This window comes from Anticarsia gemmatalis, chromosome 30 (genome assembly GCF_050436995.1).
Source record: "Anticarsia gemmatalis isolate Benzon Research Colony breed Stoneville strain chromosome 30, ilAntGemm2 primary, whole genome shotgun sequence".
Lineage (NCBI taxonomy): Eukaryota > Metazoa > Arthropoda > Insecta > Lepidoptera > Erebidae > Anticarsia > Anticarsia gemmatalis.
Window position 1 is genome coordinate 279180 of NC_134774.1, and position 22438 is coordinate 301617.

A 22438-nucleotide genomic window follows, 5' to 3' on the forward strand; every position below is an offset into this window, starting at 1 on the left:
TCTCGTACTTCAAGGAATATTATAATTTATTTTCATAAATTATAAATCCTATATTTATTTCAATAAAAAAAAAATGTTTTAATTCCAAATTAACCATAAGTTACAACAAAATAATAAATCATTGTTATATTTTGTTGTCGGTGTCACCCTAGAGCAGGGGTTCCCAACCTTTTCTTAGTCACGGGCCACTTTTATATTATTCTTGTTAGCAGGAACCTCTATGTAAGTATATAAAAAGTAAAATGTAATAATCATCCTGGAAATTTAAGATTTTAAAATCATTCGCGGACCATAATTTCACTTGCACGGACCACTGGATCTAGAGGAAGCAACAATATTACTCTGCCAACAATTTCAGTACTCCAAGCATCAAGGATCCGCGTGTCTACGGCGGTGGGTGAACACTTTGACAAAAGCGTTAGCTACGGGTGCGGGGACTGCACGATAGTAGACATTGTCTGTCGCGGGGAGAGCGCCCTACCTGCGGGCAGAGTCAGCGTCATACCGCAGAATAAAGTCATTAACTTTAACTTTCCTAGGTATGTCTTTTTATTCTCACCCTCTTCTTCATAAACACACTATAAACCTTTTTTAGTTACCTTCCCGGTTGGTCGACGAGATAAATCGGGAAGTTTCGATCAATATTTTTTGCGAATCACCTCTTCCACAGTATCCTTGTACTGTCGTTTGTATCTCTCTTTAAACTGGACTTTAAATCATAGATATGAGTGTGCATCGACAGTTAAAAAGCTACTATATGTTTTCTCTTTCTCATTTTGCTAAGGAGTGAAAGAAACAAAACACTTTATGAGCCTTTCATAACTTCTTATATTTTTATGATTAAGAGGGCTGGTTTAGCTCGTAGTAGAGTAACAACAGCCACGAGGGTAAAACTCTCAGGTTAAGATACATTTGCCGAGGTTGGGCTTTGGATGGTCGACCATACATACACACACATACGATCACACGTACATATCGAGTTTCTCCGGGCCGTTACTAGAAGTCAGAAGCTTGAATGTCTGACAAACCGTCTTTCCGAAGGGTATCGTGTTCTAATAACTCAGGTTACCGTGGGTGTCCTCCACACCTACCTCCACCTACCACCTACCTCCAATAGACAGTCGCGGCATGTAAAATACTGGTATTTACTGCTTTTGGTGAGACTAGAAGCCGACTTCAACATAGCTGGTCAAGGAAGCCTTTTCTGCCTTAGTACCTAGTTAATAAGTAGTCGGTTTAAAGAGATTCTGCCAAATGAATTTGGCAGAATTAATAATCTGCCATATTATAGAGGGAACCTAAGCATATTGTCATATTAAACTTGGGTTTGTTACTTACCTAGTCTGTATTTAATGCAATTTTTACAGCTACGAAGACGCAAATTCCGGAGTATATATTGCCATATTTAAAAAAGGTGATATACAATTCAGCAAGATTGTTGCCGTTCTTGATAGTAAGTATTATTTCATTTAATTACTTCTCATTTATTGTTAGACTCCATTTAAATATATGCTAGTATTTGCACGTGACTTCGCCTGTATATATACACTTTTATGAAACAGACTCTCTGTCTCAGGCAGTCTTAAAAATATCAAAATGAAATTGTATTAAAATGAAAAACATATTGTCCGAAATGTTCTTCAATAAATAAATTAAATGTTCTTTCCTTATTACAGACAAGGGTGAGTTGCTTATTATCATTTAGTTTATTTCTTTATTCTTTGTAATGTGAATAAGGGTTTCGAACCCGAGAGGTCTCGGGTACGAATCCTGGTTCGGGCCAAAGTCTTTTCTAAGATTTTCTGTTATGACATTTTTAGAGATTGCCCGGAGTTGGGAAATTGAGGTCGTAGACCTCCGTGCCTCGGAGAGCACGTAAAGCCGTCGGTCCTGCGCCTGACCTCTCACTGGTCGTGTCGGTTATCCGTCCCACCAGACTATGAGAGTGATGAAATAAAGAGTGTACTATGCACACATGTATTGTGCACACACTTGGACACTGTAAACAATGAGAGTCAAAATGGCGGGTGTACCATAGCGAATTAAATTATACCTATTACCAAACAAATGTACCTATAACGTACTAATTTGTACCTAGCTCTAAAAAATCTGTACCTCTTTCAGAACGAAATTATTTCGAAATTAAGGTACACCCGCCATATTGACATCAAGATGGCGGGTGTTCTATAGTATTTTATTATTTAAACATTACTCATAAAATCTGATGACACCAAAAAATTGTACCTAAAAAGTACCTCAAGTAAATAGTAACACAAACTTGATCAGTGGGATAGTTCCTGAGAAATGAAACAACCGTTTCTCGTTTACTTAAGTTTATTATTATTATGAATGATTGATCTAGGTACATATTTTTATATATTTTAGGGATAGTTATTAAATTATAAATCATGAATTTTAATAACGCGTCAAAGTTACGAAGTAGGTACCTCTTTATTTTCGTCCATACATAATGCAATTAGCGATAAGTGAATTCGGAGTTTTGGTTATAAAATTATTGAGATCATCAAAACATTTCCATTGAGCATTACGACGACAATGAGCCCGATAGTGACCAATATTGTGGATGTTACATTAACTGATGATGTGATTCATGGTTCTACCGAATATTTTTAACCTTGTTTTAGCTTCATCCCATGGAGATCCAATACTATCGTATTTATTGAGAGCTACGGCTCCGCTCGCGTGGTAGGTTAATAAAAAGTAGCCTATGTGTTATTCTGATATATAAGCTACATTACTGTAAAGTTTCATCCAAATCCGTTTTGTAGTTTTTGCGTGAAAGTGGAACAAACATACACACTCACACGCATCCTCGCAAACTTTCGCATTTATAATATTAGTAGGAAGTAGAATTAGTAGGATTGTTTGTTTTGCAGTTCCATAGTCATTTACGTTTTTAAGATACAAAATACACTTACAAAAAAACGCTTTAGTTCTTTGGTCCACATTCCGAAAACAGTTAAGGTTGTATGTCGATGCGAACATATAAGGCGTCGGGTGATGTCTCATTAGCGTCAAGTTTCCTGAACGATTCTACAAGATAATCATTAGTAGACTTATGTTCAGTAAAAGCTTTGATCGTGGCTCCTATTAGTATTGCTATTCGCTTTATGGGTGACAGTTTGATTTTTTTTCTTATATTATGTTTAACATTTTTATCAAAATCTGTAATTAAACTATTGCAAGAAGCAATATTTTCTGTGGGATATGTAATCACTATTTTTATTTTAGCATTGCATTCTTTACATGCACCGAGGAAAGTCACACTCTTGCGAATGCAATATAGCATATATTTTTGAGAATATTATAATCGACGCAATTTACAGTGCCTCTGTACGAGAATCATGTACGAATACTGAATGTAGCATTAACAATCTACAAAGAAAAAATGCTTTTTTGCCACTTAATTTTAATATGCCAAATATATCAATGCTCAATCAATCGGCAGAGTCCATGTTATGTGAAGAAAGTAATATTGTACAATGTAGACGTAATGACTGCATCGGCATACGAACATTAAAATACGAACTAAGTAATACAATAGCTTTTGAGCTGAATCAAACAGATGTAATTTGTCTTAAAGACATACCTATGGAAATAACATTAAATAATACAAAATACGAAGTTCTTGGATTAATTGAGTTTTTACCGTCCGGCGGCGATGTTACAGACATCCACAATATTGGTCACTATCGGGCTCATTGTCGTCGTAATGCTCAATGGAAATGTTTTGATGATCTCAATAATTTTATAACCAAAACTCCGAATTCACTTATCGCTAATTGCATTATGTATGGACGAAAATAAAGAGGTACCTACTTCGTAACTTTGACGCGTTATTAAAATTCATGATTTATAATTTAATAACTATCCCTAAAATATTTAAAAATATGTACCTAGATCAATCATTCATAATAATAATAAACTTAACCGATTCATGGCCAATGACTCAACAGTTGAGTCATTAAAAAACCTTTAGGAAGGCCGATGGCTCAATTGGTGAGTCAAACCAAAATTGTATAAAAACGGATATTAAAAAAAAAAAAACACTTAAACTACCATTTTTCAGATCTCATTAAACATTTCCGTGAATATCAGACCTGGCCCTTCAATTTAGAGAATATTTTTATTAGTCAGGTGTCATAAACCTTTTGTATAACTGCCGCAAAACATCTTGAATATTTTTTAAATCGCTATACAAGCATTTGTTGCATATATTTAAATAAATATACATATATATATATTTATAAAATTTATAAACACAATAATTTATTACGAGATTGAGTGAATGGACGCTTCTTTGGTACACTTTTTTGTAAAATCGATTGACTACAGCTTGGAAAACCTTGATTTTCTTTATCTTCAATTTGTTGATCATGGAAATCAGTAAACATTGCCTGGCTACATTCAGTAAAATCGTCGTAGTCCTGATTATCTACAAATAATATTACAATAATAAATAATGATTGAATACTACTAAAATGTTTACTACCTCTGCAATATTTCATTAAAACCAACAAATACTACCTTGAAACGCCATATTAACTTTTATTATCCACAAATTCGAATAGGAGAACACAGTAACACGTTTCTGGTTGTCAGACTGGCTCGAATGATGGCGAAAAGCATTAAATCATTACAAGGAGCCAATGACTCATCAGTTGAGTCATCCTTCAGGGAGGCCGATGGCTCAAATGGTGAGCCACCGACCAATGAATGGGGCCTGGCTGAAATGTTCACGAAAATGAAGGTGGCAATGAATCGGTTAAGGAAACGAGAAACGGTTGTTTCATTTCTCAGGAACTATCCCACTGATCAAGTTTGTGTTACTATTTACTTGAGGTACTTTTTAGGTACAATTTTTTGGTGTAATCAGATTTTATGAGTAATGTTTAAATAATAAAATACTATAGAACACCCGCCATCTTGATGTCAATATGGCGGGTGTACCTTAATTTCGAAATAATTTCGTTCTGAAAGAGGTACAGATTTTTTAGAGCTAGGTACAAATTAGTACGTTATAGGTACATTTGTTTGGTAATAGGTATAATTTAATTCGCTATGGTACACCCGCCATTTTGACTCTCATTGTAAACAACGTCGTGCACAGATGGCCAGTTTCAATGAAACTGACCGCCGTAGCCGTATGCCGGCTAGGAGGACATTATTAAATTATTGTTTTTACTTTTATAATGCTTTAATAAATATTAAAATACTTTTACAATATTGTTTTATTTTCCAGCTGAGTGTAAGTTTATTGTTAGTTATTTATTAAAGTTCTTGTAGAAATGCGAAGCCATTTGCCGTTTTCTTACGATGTCAAAAATTGGAAATAGCATAGTTGTGATAAAATGTATTTTTAACCGACTTCAAATAGGAGGAGGTTCTCAATTCGACCGTATTTTTTTCTATTTGTTACATCATCACTTTTGTATTTATAACTAAATAGCTGTAACGATAACTCCGGAGAACTTGCTGGTGCCGCCACCGAAGACAGGAGAACAGTTTGAACAGGAAATACAATACAAGTGTAGTGGAACGGACTGTACCGTTGAAAATGTAAGTATGTCTTGCGAATCTTATTATTATTATAGCTGACCCGTGCAACTTTGCTTGCGTCACATAACAGAGAAAGGGTCAAAATTTTCTCCGTTTTTGAAATATTTTTCACTGGTACTCTGCTCATTTTAGTCGTAGCGTGTTGATATATAATAGCCTTTCTCGCTACAAATAGGTTATGTAACACTGAAAGAATATTTACAAATCGAGCCCGTAGTTCCGGAGATTAGCGCGTTCAAATAGACAAACAAAATCTTCAGCTTTATAATATTAGTATAGAAGTATAGATGCGTAAGTTTGATTATAGAAGAAAAGAAGGAAGATTGTGTGAATAAAGGCTTTTACTAAATCAGGCCCAAACTGAACGAATTACGACTTCAAAGTGAAGTATTCTAAAGCAAAAAAAAAATGTTTTTTTCAACTAATTTTAATGTTTGTATGACCTGTACTTGGACAACTTTGACTTACCTCCGGTTTCTGAGGTACATTTAGCGGTAGTTTATCTATTCGATAGCGTTTTTTATATGAGTTTTAACGCTATCGAATAGATAAACTACCGCTAAATGTACTGAGAAACCGGGGGTAAGTTGATTAACTATTCGGTAAAATATAATCAAATGAATAATGTATGAATTTTCTGCAGGTAACATCGAACGGTGTGCTTCTAATGGCTAATACGAGAAGATCTAACTCTGGTTCTGTTATGTTCTATGCCGTAAGTTACTGGTTTTAAAAATGAAAAGAAAAAATGTTTTTTTAAATACACAAAACAAAACAGAATTACGTTGAAAAAAACGACTTCAAAAAGTGAAAATTACTATTACTCTAAAGTTTTAACTTTAAAACAAATCTCATTTAATTCTACTATCTTTCAAAAAAATACTGTTATCGGTGTACCTACTGAGACTAATGACCTCTTTGGCGCAATCGATAGTGTATGCGACTCCCGCGCAGTGGGTTTAAGTTCAAATCCTGGGTCACACAAAAAAAATATCTTCCCAGTTCTCCTACTGTTAAGAATTTCTTAAAGACTGAGTTAGGAAGTTGAGGTTTTATACTTCTTCGTCTCAGAGCACGTATCACAGGTCGTGTTTTACACCGGACTATAAGAATGAGGGAATACAGAGTGTACCTGTGTATTGTACAAACAAAATTCTGCACTGTTGACTGGTTTCAATCAAATCAAAATCAAATTATTTATTCATATAGGTCAAATGCTGACACTTATGATAGTCAATGATACAGAGAGTGAATTTACCGCCAGTTCGGAAGGTAGGGCCAATGAGAAGAGCTGCCAACAAACTCCAGGCCACTCTTTTTAATGAAATTTTAGCGCAATTCTCTACTGTCGGTACTGTCGAGTATTGTTTGACATTTAAAATGTTGTTGTGTGACGTTGTTCGCAGTTAGGGGACAATTCAATCATTATACGTATAACTGAATATACGAAAGCGTTAGAAGGTATACAGCAGGCTGTGTTCATGGTGGATGGAGAGCCTGTCACTAAGACTCTCATGGAAATTGGGTAAGTAGCTGATATTATAAATATAACATTTTGTAAGGATGTAGGTATGCTTTTTTTATTTACAACTCCCGCACTAAGAATTGCTCTTGTATCGCGAGAACTTTTACAAACATACAAACAACGGACACAAAGTACAACCAGATCCGAAACAATTATTAGTCGATCGCACAAATAATTGTTCCGTGTGGGAATCGAACCCACGACCTCCCGACACAACGGTAGCAGCGTGGCGAACTAAACCACTGCGCCACGGAGGCAGTCAACTCTTGTTTGTTTGTTACTCCATTAAGTCAAAACTACTGAAATACGGATGATAGTTAGGTAATCTATGCAAATATTGCGTAAAAAGAATTTTGATGAAACTCAACTATTTTAGTTTATGTATCTACCCAATAAAATAGCTAGTTTTTGATTGGTCTATCGTGGAGGTATATTACTATGTGAGTATCAGACTCTTCGCGTGCTCAAACGAATACAACAATACGACATTTACGCGAGCGGAGCCGCACGGGACCGCTAGTTTGATAATAAATAAGTAATTCATGTACAAAAAATTAAACTGATTTCAATTAATTTCGTTTTATTTATTTCAATTTTACTTTTACAGAACTAAAGTAGACGAGCAAGGTAAGTAATATTTGTATGTTATTACAAAACGATAGTCCCCAACCCGCAGCTTGGCCAGCGTGGTGGACTCAAGGCCTAACCCCTCCCTCATTACGGGAGGGAGACCCTTGCCCAGCAGTGGGACAGTAATGGGTTAAATTTGTTTATTACAAAACGAGCAGTGATAGCCGAGTGGTATAAGTTGGTATCTCCCACCCGAGTGGTTGACGGTTCGAACCCGAGGCAACACACCAATGACTTTTACAAGTGATGTGTGTATTAGAAATAATTATGATCCAATGGTGAAGGAAAACATCCTGAAAGCCTTTTAGAACTGTTCTTGAAGGTATGCAAAGTCCCCAACCTGCACTTAGCGTAGTGGACTCAAAGTGTGCGTTCGCGCAGCGGAATGTTGTTGAATTTAAAGATATTAATTATGCAGATATTTAGTGTATGACGTCGTATAATTGTGTATGGTAAAAAAAAAATTGTGTACGCAGCCATTGTGGAGAAATTCACCAAAAACTGATTCCGCTGGGCGAACGTTGTCCTGGCGGAACTTATTTTAATCCATAGACTTTAGAAGAAAAGAGGTGTGTCCAAAAATTAGTGTGTATTTGTGTGTAATTGTGTATGTATGAATAAAATGAGTGCATGCATAAACTTCGGAGAAATTCAAGTTTCCGCTACGCGAACGTTTGGCCATTAGCTAGTTTTCATATAAAGCGCTTACATAGAGAGCTGTAGATTTTTACATACGTTGTTTTGAATTTGTTTATATTTGTTTAAAAAACAGATTTAGAAAAAATCGTAGGGCTTAAAAGATAAAAATATAAACGTAAAATACACTTAATAGGTCTTAGTTCTTAAAGTATGCACTTTGGGGTCTAGATTTTCACGTTTATACAAACCTTGTAAGTATCTGAAACATGTTGCCAAGTATCAATGATGTTCCGTTAGTAATTAAAGAGTTAAAGGACAATTTTACCATGAATAGATCACTGTTTACAAAACAGTCAAATATCACGACGTTCTAAAGGAATTGCATGGTAAAATGTATGCCAAAAATTAGTTTATTCATTCAACTATTCACATGCAAAATTTCATGTCATTAAATTTAGTAATTAAAGAAATCAATTAAAATACTGACGAAGCATCGAAAACCTACATAACCCGACCAAGTTCGGATAGCTACAAAAAAGCGGCCCAGCCATATATCTAAGAGACGTTCTTAACCTTACAATATAGTATTTACTAATATGGTACAGTTCCGTACACAAGCGTTAGGAAAAAATAAAACAATTGCATTTCTTGAATTAAAAATATTATTTTAATAATAACCCAACTATCTACGATAAAAACAAATCTTCAATTAACAAGTACTTTTCTATTTAAATATCCGTGTACAAAAATTTTTTTTATTAAGTATGTTACATATTATTGCCCTCTCTTTTCTTCAAGGATGGAAGTACCGTTTCAAGCGGGAAGCCGCGCGCGTCCTGTTCGACTAGCAGTTTGTGGAATATTCCACAGACGTTAAATTACGTGCGTTCACAAGAATATAATTAAATCAAAATATTAACTTTTAAAAAATGTGAATACCTATCGGAACTCCGGAATTATTCCAGTCAATTCTGGAGCTGAAAAATCAGAACAATTGAACAACAATTTGGTGTACAAAAATAAATGACCTTTAAATTATATCGAAACAACAACTGTGTTATCACCTATACCAATTCAATACCGGTATTATACGGTAAATTTTGGGATGTTACCTAAATATATTGCATGGACGCTTTTTTGTAGCTATCCGAACTTGGTCGGGTTATGTAGGTTTTCGATGCTTCGTCAGTATTTTAATTGATTTCTTTAATTACTAAATTTAATGACATGAAATTTTGCATGTGAATAGTTGAATGAATAAACTAATTTTTGGCATACATTTTACCATGCAATTCCTTTAGAACGTCGTGATATTTGACTGTTTTGTAAACAGTGATCTATTCATGGTAAAATTGTCCTTTAACTCTTTAATTACTAACGGAACATCATTGATACTTGGCAACATGTTTCAGATACTTACAAGGTTTGTATAAACGTGAAAATCTAGACCCCAAAGTGCATACTTTAAGAACTAAGACCTATTAAGTGTATTTTACGTTTATATTTTTATCTTTTAAGCCCTACGTTTTTTTCTAAATCTGTTTTTTAAACAAATATAAACAAATTCAAAACAACGTATGTAAAAATCTACAGCTCTCTATGTAAGCGCTTTATATGAAAACTAGCTAATGGCCAAACGTTCGCGTAGCGGAAACTTGAATTTCTCCGAAGTTTATGCATGCACTCATTTTATTCATACATACACAATTACACACAAATACACACTAATTTTTGGACACACCTCTTTTCTTCTAAAGTCTATGGATTAAAATAAGTTCCGCCAGGACAACGTTCGCCCAGCGGAATCAGTTTTTGGTGAATTTCTCCACAATGGCTGCGTACACAATTTTTTTTTTACCATACACAATTATACGACGTCATACACTAAATATCTGCATAATTAATATCTTTAAATTCAACAACATTCCGCTGCGCGAACGCACACGACTCAAAGCCTAAAAAAATATTTTAACTCATGAATAAATAATGATCTTGTATTTTAACCACGAATAAATAATGAGCTAGTATTTTAACTCATGAATAAATAATGATCTTGTATTTTAACCACGAATAAATAATGAGCTAGTATTTTAACTCATGAATAAATAATGATCTTGTATTTTAACCATGAATAAATAATGAGCTAGTATTTTAACTCATGAATAAATAATGAGATAGAATTTTAACCAGGAATAAATAATGAGATAGTATTCTAACCATGAATAAATAATGAGCTAGAATTTTAACTCATGAATAAATAATGAGATAGTATTTTAACCATGAATAAATAATGAGTTAGTATTTTAACCATGAATAAATAATGAGCTAGTATTTTAACCATGAATAAATAATGAGCTAGAATTTTAACCATGAATAAATAATGAGCTAGAATTTTAACTCATAAATAAATAAAGAGTTAGTATTTTAACTCATGAATAAATAATGAGCTAGTATTTTAACCATGAATAAATAATGAGCTAGTATTTTAACCATGAATAAATAATGAGCTAGAATTTTAACTCATGAATTAATAATGAGCAAGTATTTTAACCATGAATAAATAATGAGACAGTATTTTAACCATGAATAAATAATGAGCAAGTATTTTAACCATGAATAAATAATGAGTTAGTATTTTAACTCATGAATAAATAATGAGCTAGTATTTTAACCATGAATAAATAATGATCTTGTATTGTAACCATGAATAAAAAATGAGATAGAATTTTAACTCATGAATAAATAATGAGCTTGTATTTTAACTCATGAATAAATAATGAGCTAGAATTTTAACTCATGAATAAATAATGAGCTTGTATTTTAACCATGAATAAATAATGAGATAGTATTTTAACTCGTGAATAAATAATGAGTTAGTATTTTAACCATGAATAAATAATGAGATAGTATTTTAACCAGGAATAAATAATGAGATAGTATTTTAACCATGACTAAATAATGAGCTAGTATTTTAACTCATGAATAAATAATGAGATAGAATTTTAACTCATGAATAAATAATGAGCTAGAATTTTAACTCATGAATAAATAATGAGATAGAATTTTAACCATGAATAAATAATGAGCTAGTATTTTAACCATTAATAAATAATGAGAAAGTATTTTTTTTTTATATATTTTTATATTTTCATTTTTCACAAATCAGTTACTAAGTCACAACAGCAACGCTTATCAATCTCTGAGGTTAAGCTACGCTTGCCAAGGTTGTCCTATGGATGATTTGTATATTAATAACATTTTAAAAAATAATTTTAACTGATCAATAAATAATCAGGTTGCTTTGAGTCCACCTCGCCAAAGTGAACTGTTGAATTATTAAATAGGTGTTAAATTAATTAGTAGTATTATATTTAAGTTTTATATTCTAGACGGTGGCGGAGGCGGCGGCGGTGGCGGAAGCGGAGGCGATGATGGTACAGGTAAGAACAAAACAAAGCTACTTTTAGAACAAACAGAACGGACAGAAACTGCAAAAACAATACATTTGTATGGGAAGTAGAAATACTCTAGTCTTGCAGAGATTTTGCTGTCTGTTTATCACCAGGCTGTATCACATGAACCATGATTGTCTTACTTTTTTACAGATGATGTATTTCTGTTACCGCTATTATAATAAATACTAAAAAATAGTATTAAATAAATGTTTCAGGGGTTCCCAAACGTTTTTTTTACCGTTTTGGGGTTCTGTACCCAAAGGGTAAAACGGGACCCTATTACTAAGCCTTCCGCTGTCTGTCTGACTTCAGGCTGTATCTCATAAACCATGATAGCAACAACGCTGAAATTTTCACAAATGATGTAGGTTCAGCTATAACAGCAAATCTATACTAATATTATAAAGCTAAAGAGTTTGTTTGTTTGATTGTTTGTTGGTTTGTTTGTTTGTTTGAACGCGCTAATCTCAGGAACTACTGGTCCGATTTGAAAAATTCTTTCAGTGTTAGATAGTCCATTTATCGAGAAAGGTAGGCTATATATCATCACGCTACTACCAGTAGGAGCAGAGTACCAGTGAAAAATGTTACAAAAACGGGGAAAATATTTACCGCTTATGTAACGCAAGCGAAGTTGCGTGGGTCAGCTAGTACTAAATAAAATCAAAAAAATACTATGCGTGTCCCCATACAATCAACATGTGTTTTTCGTATTTTTTTTGGTACGGAACCTGAGCGCGTATAAAAATTCGTGTACGAGTCTGACTCGCACTGTGGCGGTTGTTTCTATTTCAAATCTGTCACTTTTGACATTTTATAGTCCGTTCGGAAACTAAAATATTGACGTATAGTAGGATACGGGAATTAACGCAAACACGCATTTTATCTTAAAATGCCTAACGTTTTGGCGCACGGCGAGAAAATCAAAATCAAATCATTTATTCATTTAGGTCAAATATTGACACTTATGATCGTTACAATTACGGAATCTACCACTAGCTCGGAAAGGGGGTAGGGCCTTATGAGAAGAGCTAGCAAGAAACTCACGGCCACTCTTTTCAATCGCTTAAAGTTTTACAATGTAGTTGATACAATAATTGATCATTAAACATGCAACGCGAGAGTTTAAAACTTATGACTAAAATATTGACTTCACATTACGTTTAGACACGACAACGGCTGCAGCAACGCCCGATGGAGGCTCGACTGATGAAGGTGGAGTTACAACGACCCCCGGGTCATCGGACGAGGGGTCCACCGACGACCCGCCGGCGCCCTGATACACCACTATACCGTAAGTATCAGCTCCAAAAGTAGCTGATCTATCTAATCAGCCCGTTTCCACCCACTGTTGAGTATAGGCCTCCCCCTCAGCACGCCACTTTATACGGTCCTCCGCTTGTCTCATCCATTGCAGCCCTACACATTTAACAATGTCGTCCGGCCATTTAGATGGAGGTCTTCCTTGAGACCTTCGCCCATTCCATGACCGCCATTCAGTGATTGCTTTGGTCCACCTTCTGATCACACTCAATCTTTTGAAACTCTATATACTTACTGAAGTGTGCGTATTATTCCACAACAAAAGATAGAATAAGTTAGAATTAAACATTTCAATCAATGGCAAATGGTTTTGCCATGGAATAATGTGCACACTTATAATGTCCAGTCCAGTTGTGCCAAGTGTATGTACAATAGGTACACTATTTATTTCTTCACTATCATAGTTCGGTGTTTGTACATACGACCAGTGAGAGGTCAGGCACAGGACCGATAGCTTTACATGCTCTATGAGGCACGGAGGTCTTCGTCTTCATAACTCCCGGCAATGAATAGTAATTTCATTATTTCGCAGGACTTCCAAACGAAACAATCGCAAACGACAAACTACAACGGACTCTGATGAAGCAACTATTTAATGAAGAATATTTATGTATATATTATATTGAGCATCACAATTCTTTGTTTTATTCCCTAGATTAACAACAAAAGAAATTAAGCTTCAGTCTAGTATCTTTCATATGAATAAATACAAGAAATGAGAACGAGGATAGGATAAATAAACAGCATTTTAAAATCAAACTTATTTATTATTCCAAAACAGCCTTTGAAAAGGCAATTTTTAAGAATCAAGACAATTTTTGTGGTTTTCTAAGAGACTATTTATTAACCACTGAGATACAAAAATAGTAAAATCATCAATTGTTTTAAGAGTATATCTACTCTTTTAATGCCTTAAAAATATGCGACAATAATTTAGAAAACGCCAAGTGTATTTATTTAGTAGATAATGTTCCGCTTTTACTACAAAACGGCTGAATTTTTTTAGATAAAATATTGCAGGGTATTATCCCAGAAACTATTTTATTTAATCAACATCGCACTAACCCCCGGTCTTTGAGTACATTTAACGGTAGTTTATCTAAATAGCGTTTAAACTCATACAAAAAACGCTATTGAATTGGTAAACTACGGCTAAATGTACTCAGAAACCGGGGGTAAGATCGTTTTGCATTATCAAAAGGTAAATTTTACCGTCGCATAAGACATTTGAGAATTAAAACCAGTAAGAAAATGACGTTTACAATTTAAAAAACTATAATTATTATTAATCACAGTCGAAAAATCACTTTTTGCACTTATTTTAAAGACCTTATTTCAATAAGATTACGTATTGTTTCACACAACTCACGTAAATTGAGAAAAATTGAAAAAAATACTGCAATTATTACTTTTTTAACTAAAAATTTAGCTATAGCACGATTCCGTACACTGGGTTTACATAGACGGTACAGTGTATAGACGTCGCCAAACAACTTAAATTTGCAGTATTAGAAAGTAAACAGAATGTAGAGCCAGTGCAGAGAACACTTGGTTGGCTGTTATACCAGTCGGGTGGTCGAAGCTGAAACGCCCTCGCCTTTGCGCAAAACTATTATACCTAAACTGACCTAAAAATCGTTTACTAAGATGTAGCGAAATTGTTTTAGTTGTTTGGCGGCACCTATACAGAGCTAATGATCCATAGTAAGTTTCGCTCTAATCATGAAACTTAGTATCAAAATAAGACAGCGCTAGCGGATAAAACTCAATTTTGAATAGATATTATATAAAATTAGCCTTTCTTCCCATAGGGATAAGTAAAGAACAGAGAACAATATTACGCCTTATTCCCATAGATGTAGGTAGAGATTATATAATAAAATCATGCCCTCTTACCATATGGGTAGGCAGAGACCAGAGAAATCTTAAATATTATTAGGTCAAATTTTGACCTGACTTAGGGTTTGAACCCGAGACTTTAAGGCAGCAATCCTGCATATTATGCACACACTTAACCACTATTAACCATATTTATAGTCTAACAACTCAGTAGAGAGTCTTGTATGCAAGGTTCACGGCTGGCTGAGGTATACAACATACAGAATTTAGAACATCAGTGACCCGGCTTATACAGCTGACAGTGGCCTGTTTGATACAGCTAGCTTATTTTGCTAATAGCTTAGCTTGATAGCTTGCTGGCTTGCTTTTGCTAGCCTGATAGCCTATTTTGGAAATACAAATTATAATCTAAATAAATCTTCTTCAGCAAGACTCTCTACTAATTTGTCAGACAATAAAAAATTACAAAATTTTCATACTAAAGAAAAAAACATTAGCGCAAAACGTAGCGACACTACAAATTCGCAAAAAGAAAACAAATAAATTAACATCAAACAAAAACAAAATCACCTTTGGATGACACTTACAACTAATTACAAGAAGTAATAAAAAAAACAAATTTGAAGTAATCATGACTTTCTTTAGGACATACTTATAATATACCGGAGCCTTAACAAACGTGCTAACTACGTCAAAAAGTATTATAGAAATGTGACAATATTTTATATCTATAAATATCATTGGACAACTCACACACGGTCATTTGATTCCAAACTAAGCAGAGCTTGTACTGTAACCAAATAACTGATAAACATACTTATATACTTGTAAATATATACTTTTATAGATACATTAACAACCAGACTCAGAACAAATACTAACTTATCACAAAAATATTAGTTCCGAGTGGGTTCGAGCCCACCACACGCGGCGCTACGGTTATTGCGGCGATGTGACCACGTTAACCACTGCGCCAAATGTGCAGTTGAAAATATATTTGCATTAAATAGTTCATTTAGTGGACAGGCTACAGGCTATAATATCATCACGTTATGACTAATAGGAGTGGAGTACCAATAAAAATGTTGTAAAAGTTGGTAAACTAAAGTAGATGCAGACGAAGTCACGGGCAGCCACTAGTTATTCATAAGACTCGTTAGTGCGAGCGAATGGTACTAGAAAATTATATAATTAAGACGTAGTTCGCACGTTTGTAATAACTCAAGTAAGATCTTAACCTACTTACATACTACAAAATATTATAAATGGGAATGTTTCAAAAATGATTTGTGACTTTATCACACAAAAGTACTGGATCAATTTTAATTAAATTTAGCACACAGTTTATAATATGAATTAACACATGAAAATTCAAATCCTTCTTATAGACTTTTGAAAGCCATTAAGATACATAGACTTACACCATATGAGGTTCAGAGCTTATGAATAAGTGTTAAATAAATTATCTAATAGGTAATGACATTAAATGTATATAGAACTACCGGTTAACTTACAAATAACTCCCAGTTAACTGCAGATAATTATTTGAAAAATGTATCCAAAATTTAGCCTTATTTTCTAGCTATTATTATAGGGAGTATACATGAAAATTTTTATCAAAATAGTTATTCAGAAATTAGTCTTATAAGTATATGCTAAATTGAGCAATTCGGTATTTCTAGAGTGTTATTAGTAGTTAGATTGCTACACATATTCGGTTCGGCAATATTGATCGAACAACAAAACCGACTCGACTCACTTGTTCGGCTTGTGTCGATCGGTTTCTTAGAGGCCGATCGTCACAATTCGGTATACCCCCGGTTTCTGTGTACATTTAGCGGTAGTTTATCAATTCAATTGCGTTAAAACTCATAAAAAAAACGCTATTGAATAGATAAACTACCGCTAAATGTATACAGAAACCGGGGGTTAAAGATTCAGGGGCGGCATTGCCAAAGGGGTACTTTTCCCGAATCATCTACACATATTCGGTTTTGTAGGCTAGGTCGATTAATGCTGAACCGAATTGAGTGTAGCAAGCTTGAGGTATAAAACATGACTTCAGAGATCCGTAATGGCGATATGAAGGCGAGACGATTTGAAGGAGATTGTTAGATAATTAGTTTTGGGAGGTCTTTAGTGTTTCCCAAATGATCCTGTATACAGACACAAAATTATTCAGCACTATATAAATAAATATTTTAAAATGAATTTAACCATATAATGTCCTACTGCTAGGGAAGAGTCTCCTCCCGGAATGAGTGAGTTAGGCTTTTAGCATATTCTATAAAAAAATATATATATAGTGCAAACATGTCTTAAACGCGATTGAAAATTATAGCTTAGGATACCTTATTTGTACAGTCGGCCCGTGACCACAGTCAAAACAAATTCGATCGAAACGTCGCGTCGGATAAATAAATAAGGTAACCTAACTAACGGTTAGGTTACCTTATTTTCAATCGCGTTTAAGACATTATAATATTATATGTACCAGTCGCAAGAGTATAAAATCGTTAAAAGATTAAATTGTTATATACTTAGTCGCCTTCGCATCGCCTTATATACGCTTTAAATCCCTCAATAAATACAAAAATAACATACCATAGTAATAAAAATGTTAAAATTTACATAATACTACATTCAGCCGAATCATCGCTCTCCAAATCGGTCCAGCAGTCCGACTCGTCGTCCGACAAGTCGTCCAACTCATCGGACGAGTGATCACAAACGTGTAGACTTGCCAACCAAGCCTTTTTCACGGAATCCTTATCACCATGTTTCTCTAACAGCTGTTCACCCAACTTATGACGGAAGCCAACCTGACTGAGGCACTGCGACCGGAGTTTATTACTTTTGTATATAATATAACTATTTCGAAGAGTGATGTTTAATAAACGTTTGAAAAAGACCATGTACCAGCGTTCATTTTTACTTTTGCCTAATGCATATTGAGCCAAATCTTCATCTTTTTCCATAGTTTTCTGCTTAGCTTTGTGGCATTCTATTATGAGGTCCGGACGTCTGATCCCTTTCTTATTCGGTCTCATCGTACAAGAATGATAAGTAGAAACTGCTGTTATATTAAACTCGCTCCACGCTATAACGGATACATCTCCACAATGCTGACTTGCTACTCTTATTTTATTCCCATTTGACCGATACAATTTAGGATCGTCTTCATCTTTGCATAACTCCTGAATTGCTTGCGGTAGTTCCTTACTTGTTTGATAAATGTCTCCGATACAATCAAATCCTTTGTTCCTCAATGTCCTACAAAGATGTACGCTTGAAAAATATTTGTCAGTTACAATTCTATGGCCGTTGTTTGTATAATTTTCAACCAAATCTAGTACAATATTTGTCTTATCGGTCACAGTTAAACGGTTCTCATGTCTTGGGTATTGTAGAATTTTCAGTACATAACCGGTGAAGACTTCAGTAAGCTCGTAGGTACGTATGCCTATGTTCCTTGCTAGAGCCCTGATACCACCAGCAGTGCCATCTTTTGACAATAGTAAAGAATCATCAACGTCCAAAAACTGTCTCGGTTTATACAAAGCAGCAAATTTTTCATTGCAATGAGACAACATTGGCTCTACTTTAGCCAACTTCTTATCCGTGGTACTGACTGTGTTATCGTTGAAGTGAAGACAGCGGCATAAAGCATTGAAACGCTCCAAAGTCATAATTTCAGGAAACGTTGGGAGCACAAGCATAGTCCCTTTAAGTAGATTCTCCTCCATCATGGATGAATGTATGGAGACAAATGTAAATAATGATATAATTACATACAATTCGTCTATTGTGGTGTCCGTCCATTCAACTTTTTTCAACATTTCCGGTGTTGAACTATGAGGTAGTGTTACCGATACTTTATCCGGCAGTTTATCAGCCACTTTACTTGCTAGATTATTGCTAGGCTTAGCTTTAACTGGCACTTTAGTATCTGATGGTTTTTCTTTGATATTATTTGTCGTTTTCATTTCATTCAAAACATTTGATGTAGATTTTTCTTTTAAAGTATTTCCAGGTATTTTTTGTTCTTGATTTTTCCCTTTTCCAACTACATTTGTTTGTCCTTTCTTAGTGTTTGGAACATTCTTATTCTCTTTAGAAACTTTACTTTTCTTATTATTACCAAACATAGCTTTATAGTTCAAAGTGTTTTTAGACATTTTATTCTCATCATCCAACTTTTTTCTAATCAATTCATTCACTTTTTCTTCCTCTTGTATTTTTTCAATCTGTTTTGCATACTTATTAGTCTCTTCTACAATCAAACTCATGATATTTTGATCCCAAATGCTCGTGAAAATAGTATATGGATCAGTAGAATTTATCGTTGGGCCCGGAGTCCCTGTAAACGGTAAAGGACTGCCGGTAAAAGTCTTAAAGTTATGAGACCATGTCGGTGGGTCTTTGACCTCATTGTCATCATCTTCTTCATCGGTAAATATGGCCATTGACTCTCTAACATCGATGTTACTTTCTGAAGACTTCCATTTAGGTAGATGTAGTTCTTGCTTATGTTCTTCAGATTCCATGGCTCTTTTGCGCATGATAGCCTTGAATACGCTGAAGATAGGGTTGTCTTCTGAGTCCGAGTCGTCTCCGGACTCAGCATCGGAGAGCCATAATGTGATACTCGGTTTTGTGCTACTGGGTTCTTCGGTACTGGAGTTACCAGGTGCTGCTGCCATTTTTGCCCTGGAAATGATAATATTTGAAGATTATGTAATTTGTATTACTGACTTCATAATGAAGTTTTTAAGATAATTATGTTGTGAGGAAATTTCGTAAGTACAGGAAAACGAGAAAACAAAGAATTTACGAAAAAACTGTTATTAGTAGATAACTTGTCTGTTATAGGCAGAAAGACAGATATAATAAATTTAAAGCATCTGTACAACCAAAGAATCATTATGCTATGCATGCTATATTACTAAAAAGATTTTTCACAACTCACTTGTAAACAAAAATATTGGAGGTGGTTGTGTTCTAATTTTATACTGATTTTAATTTTTTTCAATAACAAGTTACTCCACATTTCAATTTACAATCTTATACCATGAATCGAAAATGAATGAATGGATCAAAATGTTCACACCACACTAAGCAATCTCCACACTAAGCGAGCAGCTAATGACTTTTCATAACCAAATTAGGGGAAGCAGAGGGAGAGATCTGTAGGGAGTCCCTTTGTTGTAACAACCTCTTTGACTCAATAGAGGGACCCCTAATATTGCAGTTAATGCATTGGATGAGTCATACTTATTCATCTATATTTGTTTTTGTGTATTTTACTAGCCTTGTAAATCTATTTGAGAGGACTTCATTTATAAAATCGTGAATAATGACACTGCAAAAATTACAGGACATAATGTAGCTTGTATGTTGTTCCATAACTTCTTTATTAAATGTATTGATATATATGTATATACATTAAGATAACAGTCATTCAACCATAGCAAATACTTTGAAAAACTTGAAAATTTTGATATTATTAGTTATAATCGGTAGAACTAGAGTAGTAACTGCTTATAATCTGGATCAAAACACTACAAACACATAAGCAACCCCTCCACTGATTACTTTAACATTATATTATTTCATCTGAACAAAGGTGAAGCTGTCTTAATACTCAGAAGGCATGCCAGCACTCTTGCCGCGGAGCCTACACAACTGTACTCATGTAGATGAAATTTGATGTATTTAGATCTTACTTAAGCTATCTTCTGTTGCTGAGAAGATTAAAGTTAATGGTTCACACCTTTAACTTAAGGGGTCCTATACCTATATGAGTGCTGGAAGTGATGGGTATCATGTCTAAGAGTGTGACAGTATGGCACCCCCAGTGCAACATTGTCACTTTTGTAAAAATGCAAAAATGAGATACTTGTGTAGTACTTGTCTTAAAGTACCTCTCTGCTATCATTATTTAGGCAAAAGTAAAGTAATTAAAAGTCGACGCTGTAGTATGAGCTATTCATCTTATCTATATCTATATATTATAAAGCCATTGTTGTGCAAGGTGTCAAAGTTTAAATGCTTCTCTTGAAAAATTACATTTTTGCATAAGTGACAGTGTTGCACCGAGGGTGCTGTGTTATGTTAACTTCACTTACAGGTCCAACAGTGAATTGACAATATAATTTTCGTAATACTGTTTTGAAGACAATTAATTTGTCTATTTTAGTAGGTATCTTTGATGTATTAAATCGCGTATTGTTAAGCATAGCATGAAAATATATCTACGCAATAACAGCGCGTTAAAACACAGTTTAGAAACTGCGAAGTTAGATTAAAGTCTGCTCTATACAAATTGAATGGAATTAAATAAATATTTATTTTCGTTGAATGTAACAAAATATAGCAAATACAATAAATAGACACAAGACACATTTCGCCATTTACAAAAGCATGCAAATATCTCTTGAAGTTATGTTTTACAATATTTTGCATAAAGGAAACTTAATAATTAGTAGTTTTATTGTTAAATTACTAAAATACTACTTATTGAGGAAATTTTAAATCAAAAACATGAATTTTGTGAACTAGGTATGTCGTCGGCAAAATTTAGCGAAATAAAAAGTTAGTTATAGCATTTCGAATAGTTTAAATTCACCTAGAAATACAACTAGAAACTTGTCGGCTCGGACGGGACTAATCTAAGGACAATACAGCATCCTCGTGTAATTTTACAATTATAATATTGGTAGTTCGTTACAACAGAATTTTTTATTCAAAAATAATATTTTCTACAAATGATTTGAGGTAGGTAAGCTATTTATTTACCTGTTTATTCAACTCCTTTGTTATATGCTGATTAAACGCAAAGCAGTTTATTGAAAAGAAACTATAAATAATACCGGTATTTTACGAGTTAAAAACTTTACTCGCGCGCGCTTCAAATATTATCGTTTTCGTAATGGAGAATGAATGAAAAACAAAATGAATGGCCTTGCAGTGAAGTGAACTCGATGCGTTCCTAGTAAGCAATGTGACCAATTAAATAAGATTTTAGTCGAGTATTTTCAATTTTACAGCCAGAACCGGATTCTGCTTATTAATTTTATTGTTACAGTGGAAGATCGGTGTGAGAAAGGTAAGTTTCACCCGCCAAGTTCAAAAAAGTATGTCAAGCAATAATAAAAAATACGGAATAAACATTAATTCCGTGGTGGACTTGTTTCTGTTTGTATTTTAGTGTTAAAATGCCACCCAACTCTGGGCTACTTACTTATTTGTGGGTACCTATGTTAGATAAAATGTCATCGTTAGACTCTGTTGTCTCTTGTGCCTAGTCCACACCGGCCCATGTGAAGCCACCAAAAATCAATATGGGTTTTCCACTACAGTTACCCCTTCGCTGATTTTAAAAGGATTATAAAACACCACTTTAAGAAATGATTTAATTATAATATACTCAATAGTAATATATAAT

At 34.1% G+C, this 22438-nt stretch overlaps 2 protein-coding genes across 2 annotated transcripts; one reads left to right on the forward strand and one right to left on the reverse strand.

The window, feature by feature from the left end:
* Nucleotides 1-276: 276 nt before the first annotated feature.
* LOC142985379 (uncharacterized) lies at nucleotides 277-13787 on the forward strand (the record flags this gene model as incomplete). Its single annotated transcript, XM_076133506.1, has 10 exons — nucleotides 277-539; nucleotides 1368-1457; nucleotides 5066-5085; nucleotides 5471-5580; nucleotides 6224-6295; nucleotides 6987-7105; nucleotides 7713-7732; nucleotides 11764-11814; nucleotides 12997-13123; nucleotides 13685-13787. Coding segments are annotated over 9 exons (858 nt in total), but the record flags the coding sequence as incomplete, so codon positions are not given.
* A 107-nt stretch (nucleotides 13788-13894) lies between these two features.
* Nucleotides 13895-21920, reverse strand: LOC142985458 (uncharacterized). The gene is made up of 2 exons (XM_076133653.1): nucleotides 21790-21920; nucleotides 13895-19701 (listed from the first exon to the last, which is right to left on the reverse strand). The coding sequence occupies exon 2, from the start codon at nucleotides 19692-19694 to the stop codon at nucleotides 17619-17621; it is 2076 nt and encodes a 691-aa protein (XP_075989768.1). The 5' UTR covers nucleotides 19695-19701; nucleotides 21790-21920; the 3' UTR covers nucleotides 13895-17618.
* Nucleotides 21921-22438: the final 518 nt, after the last annotated feature.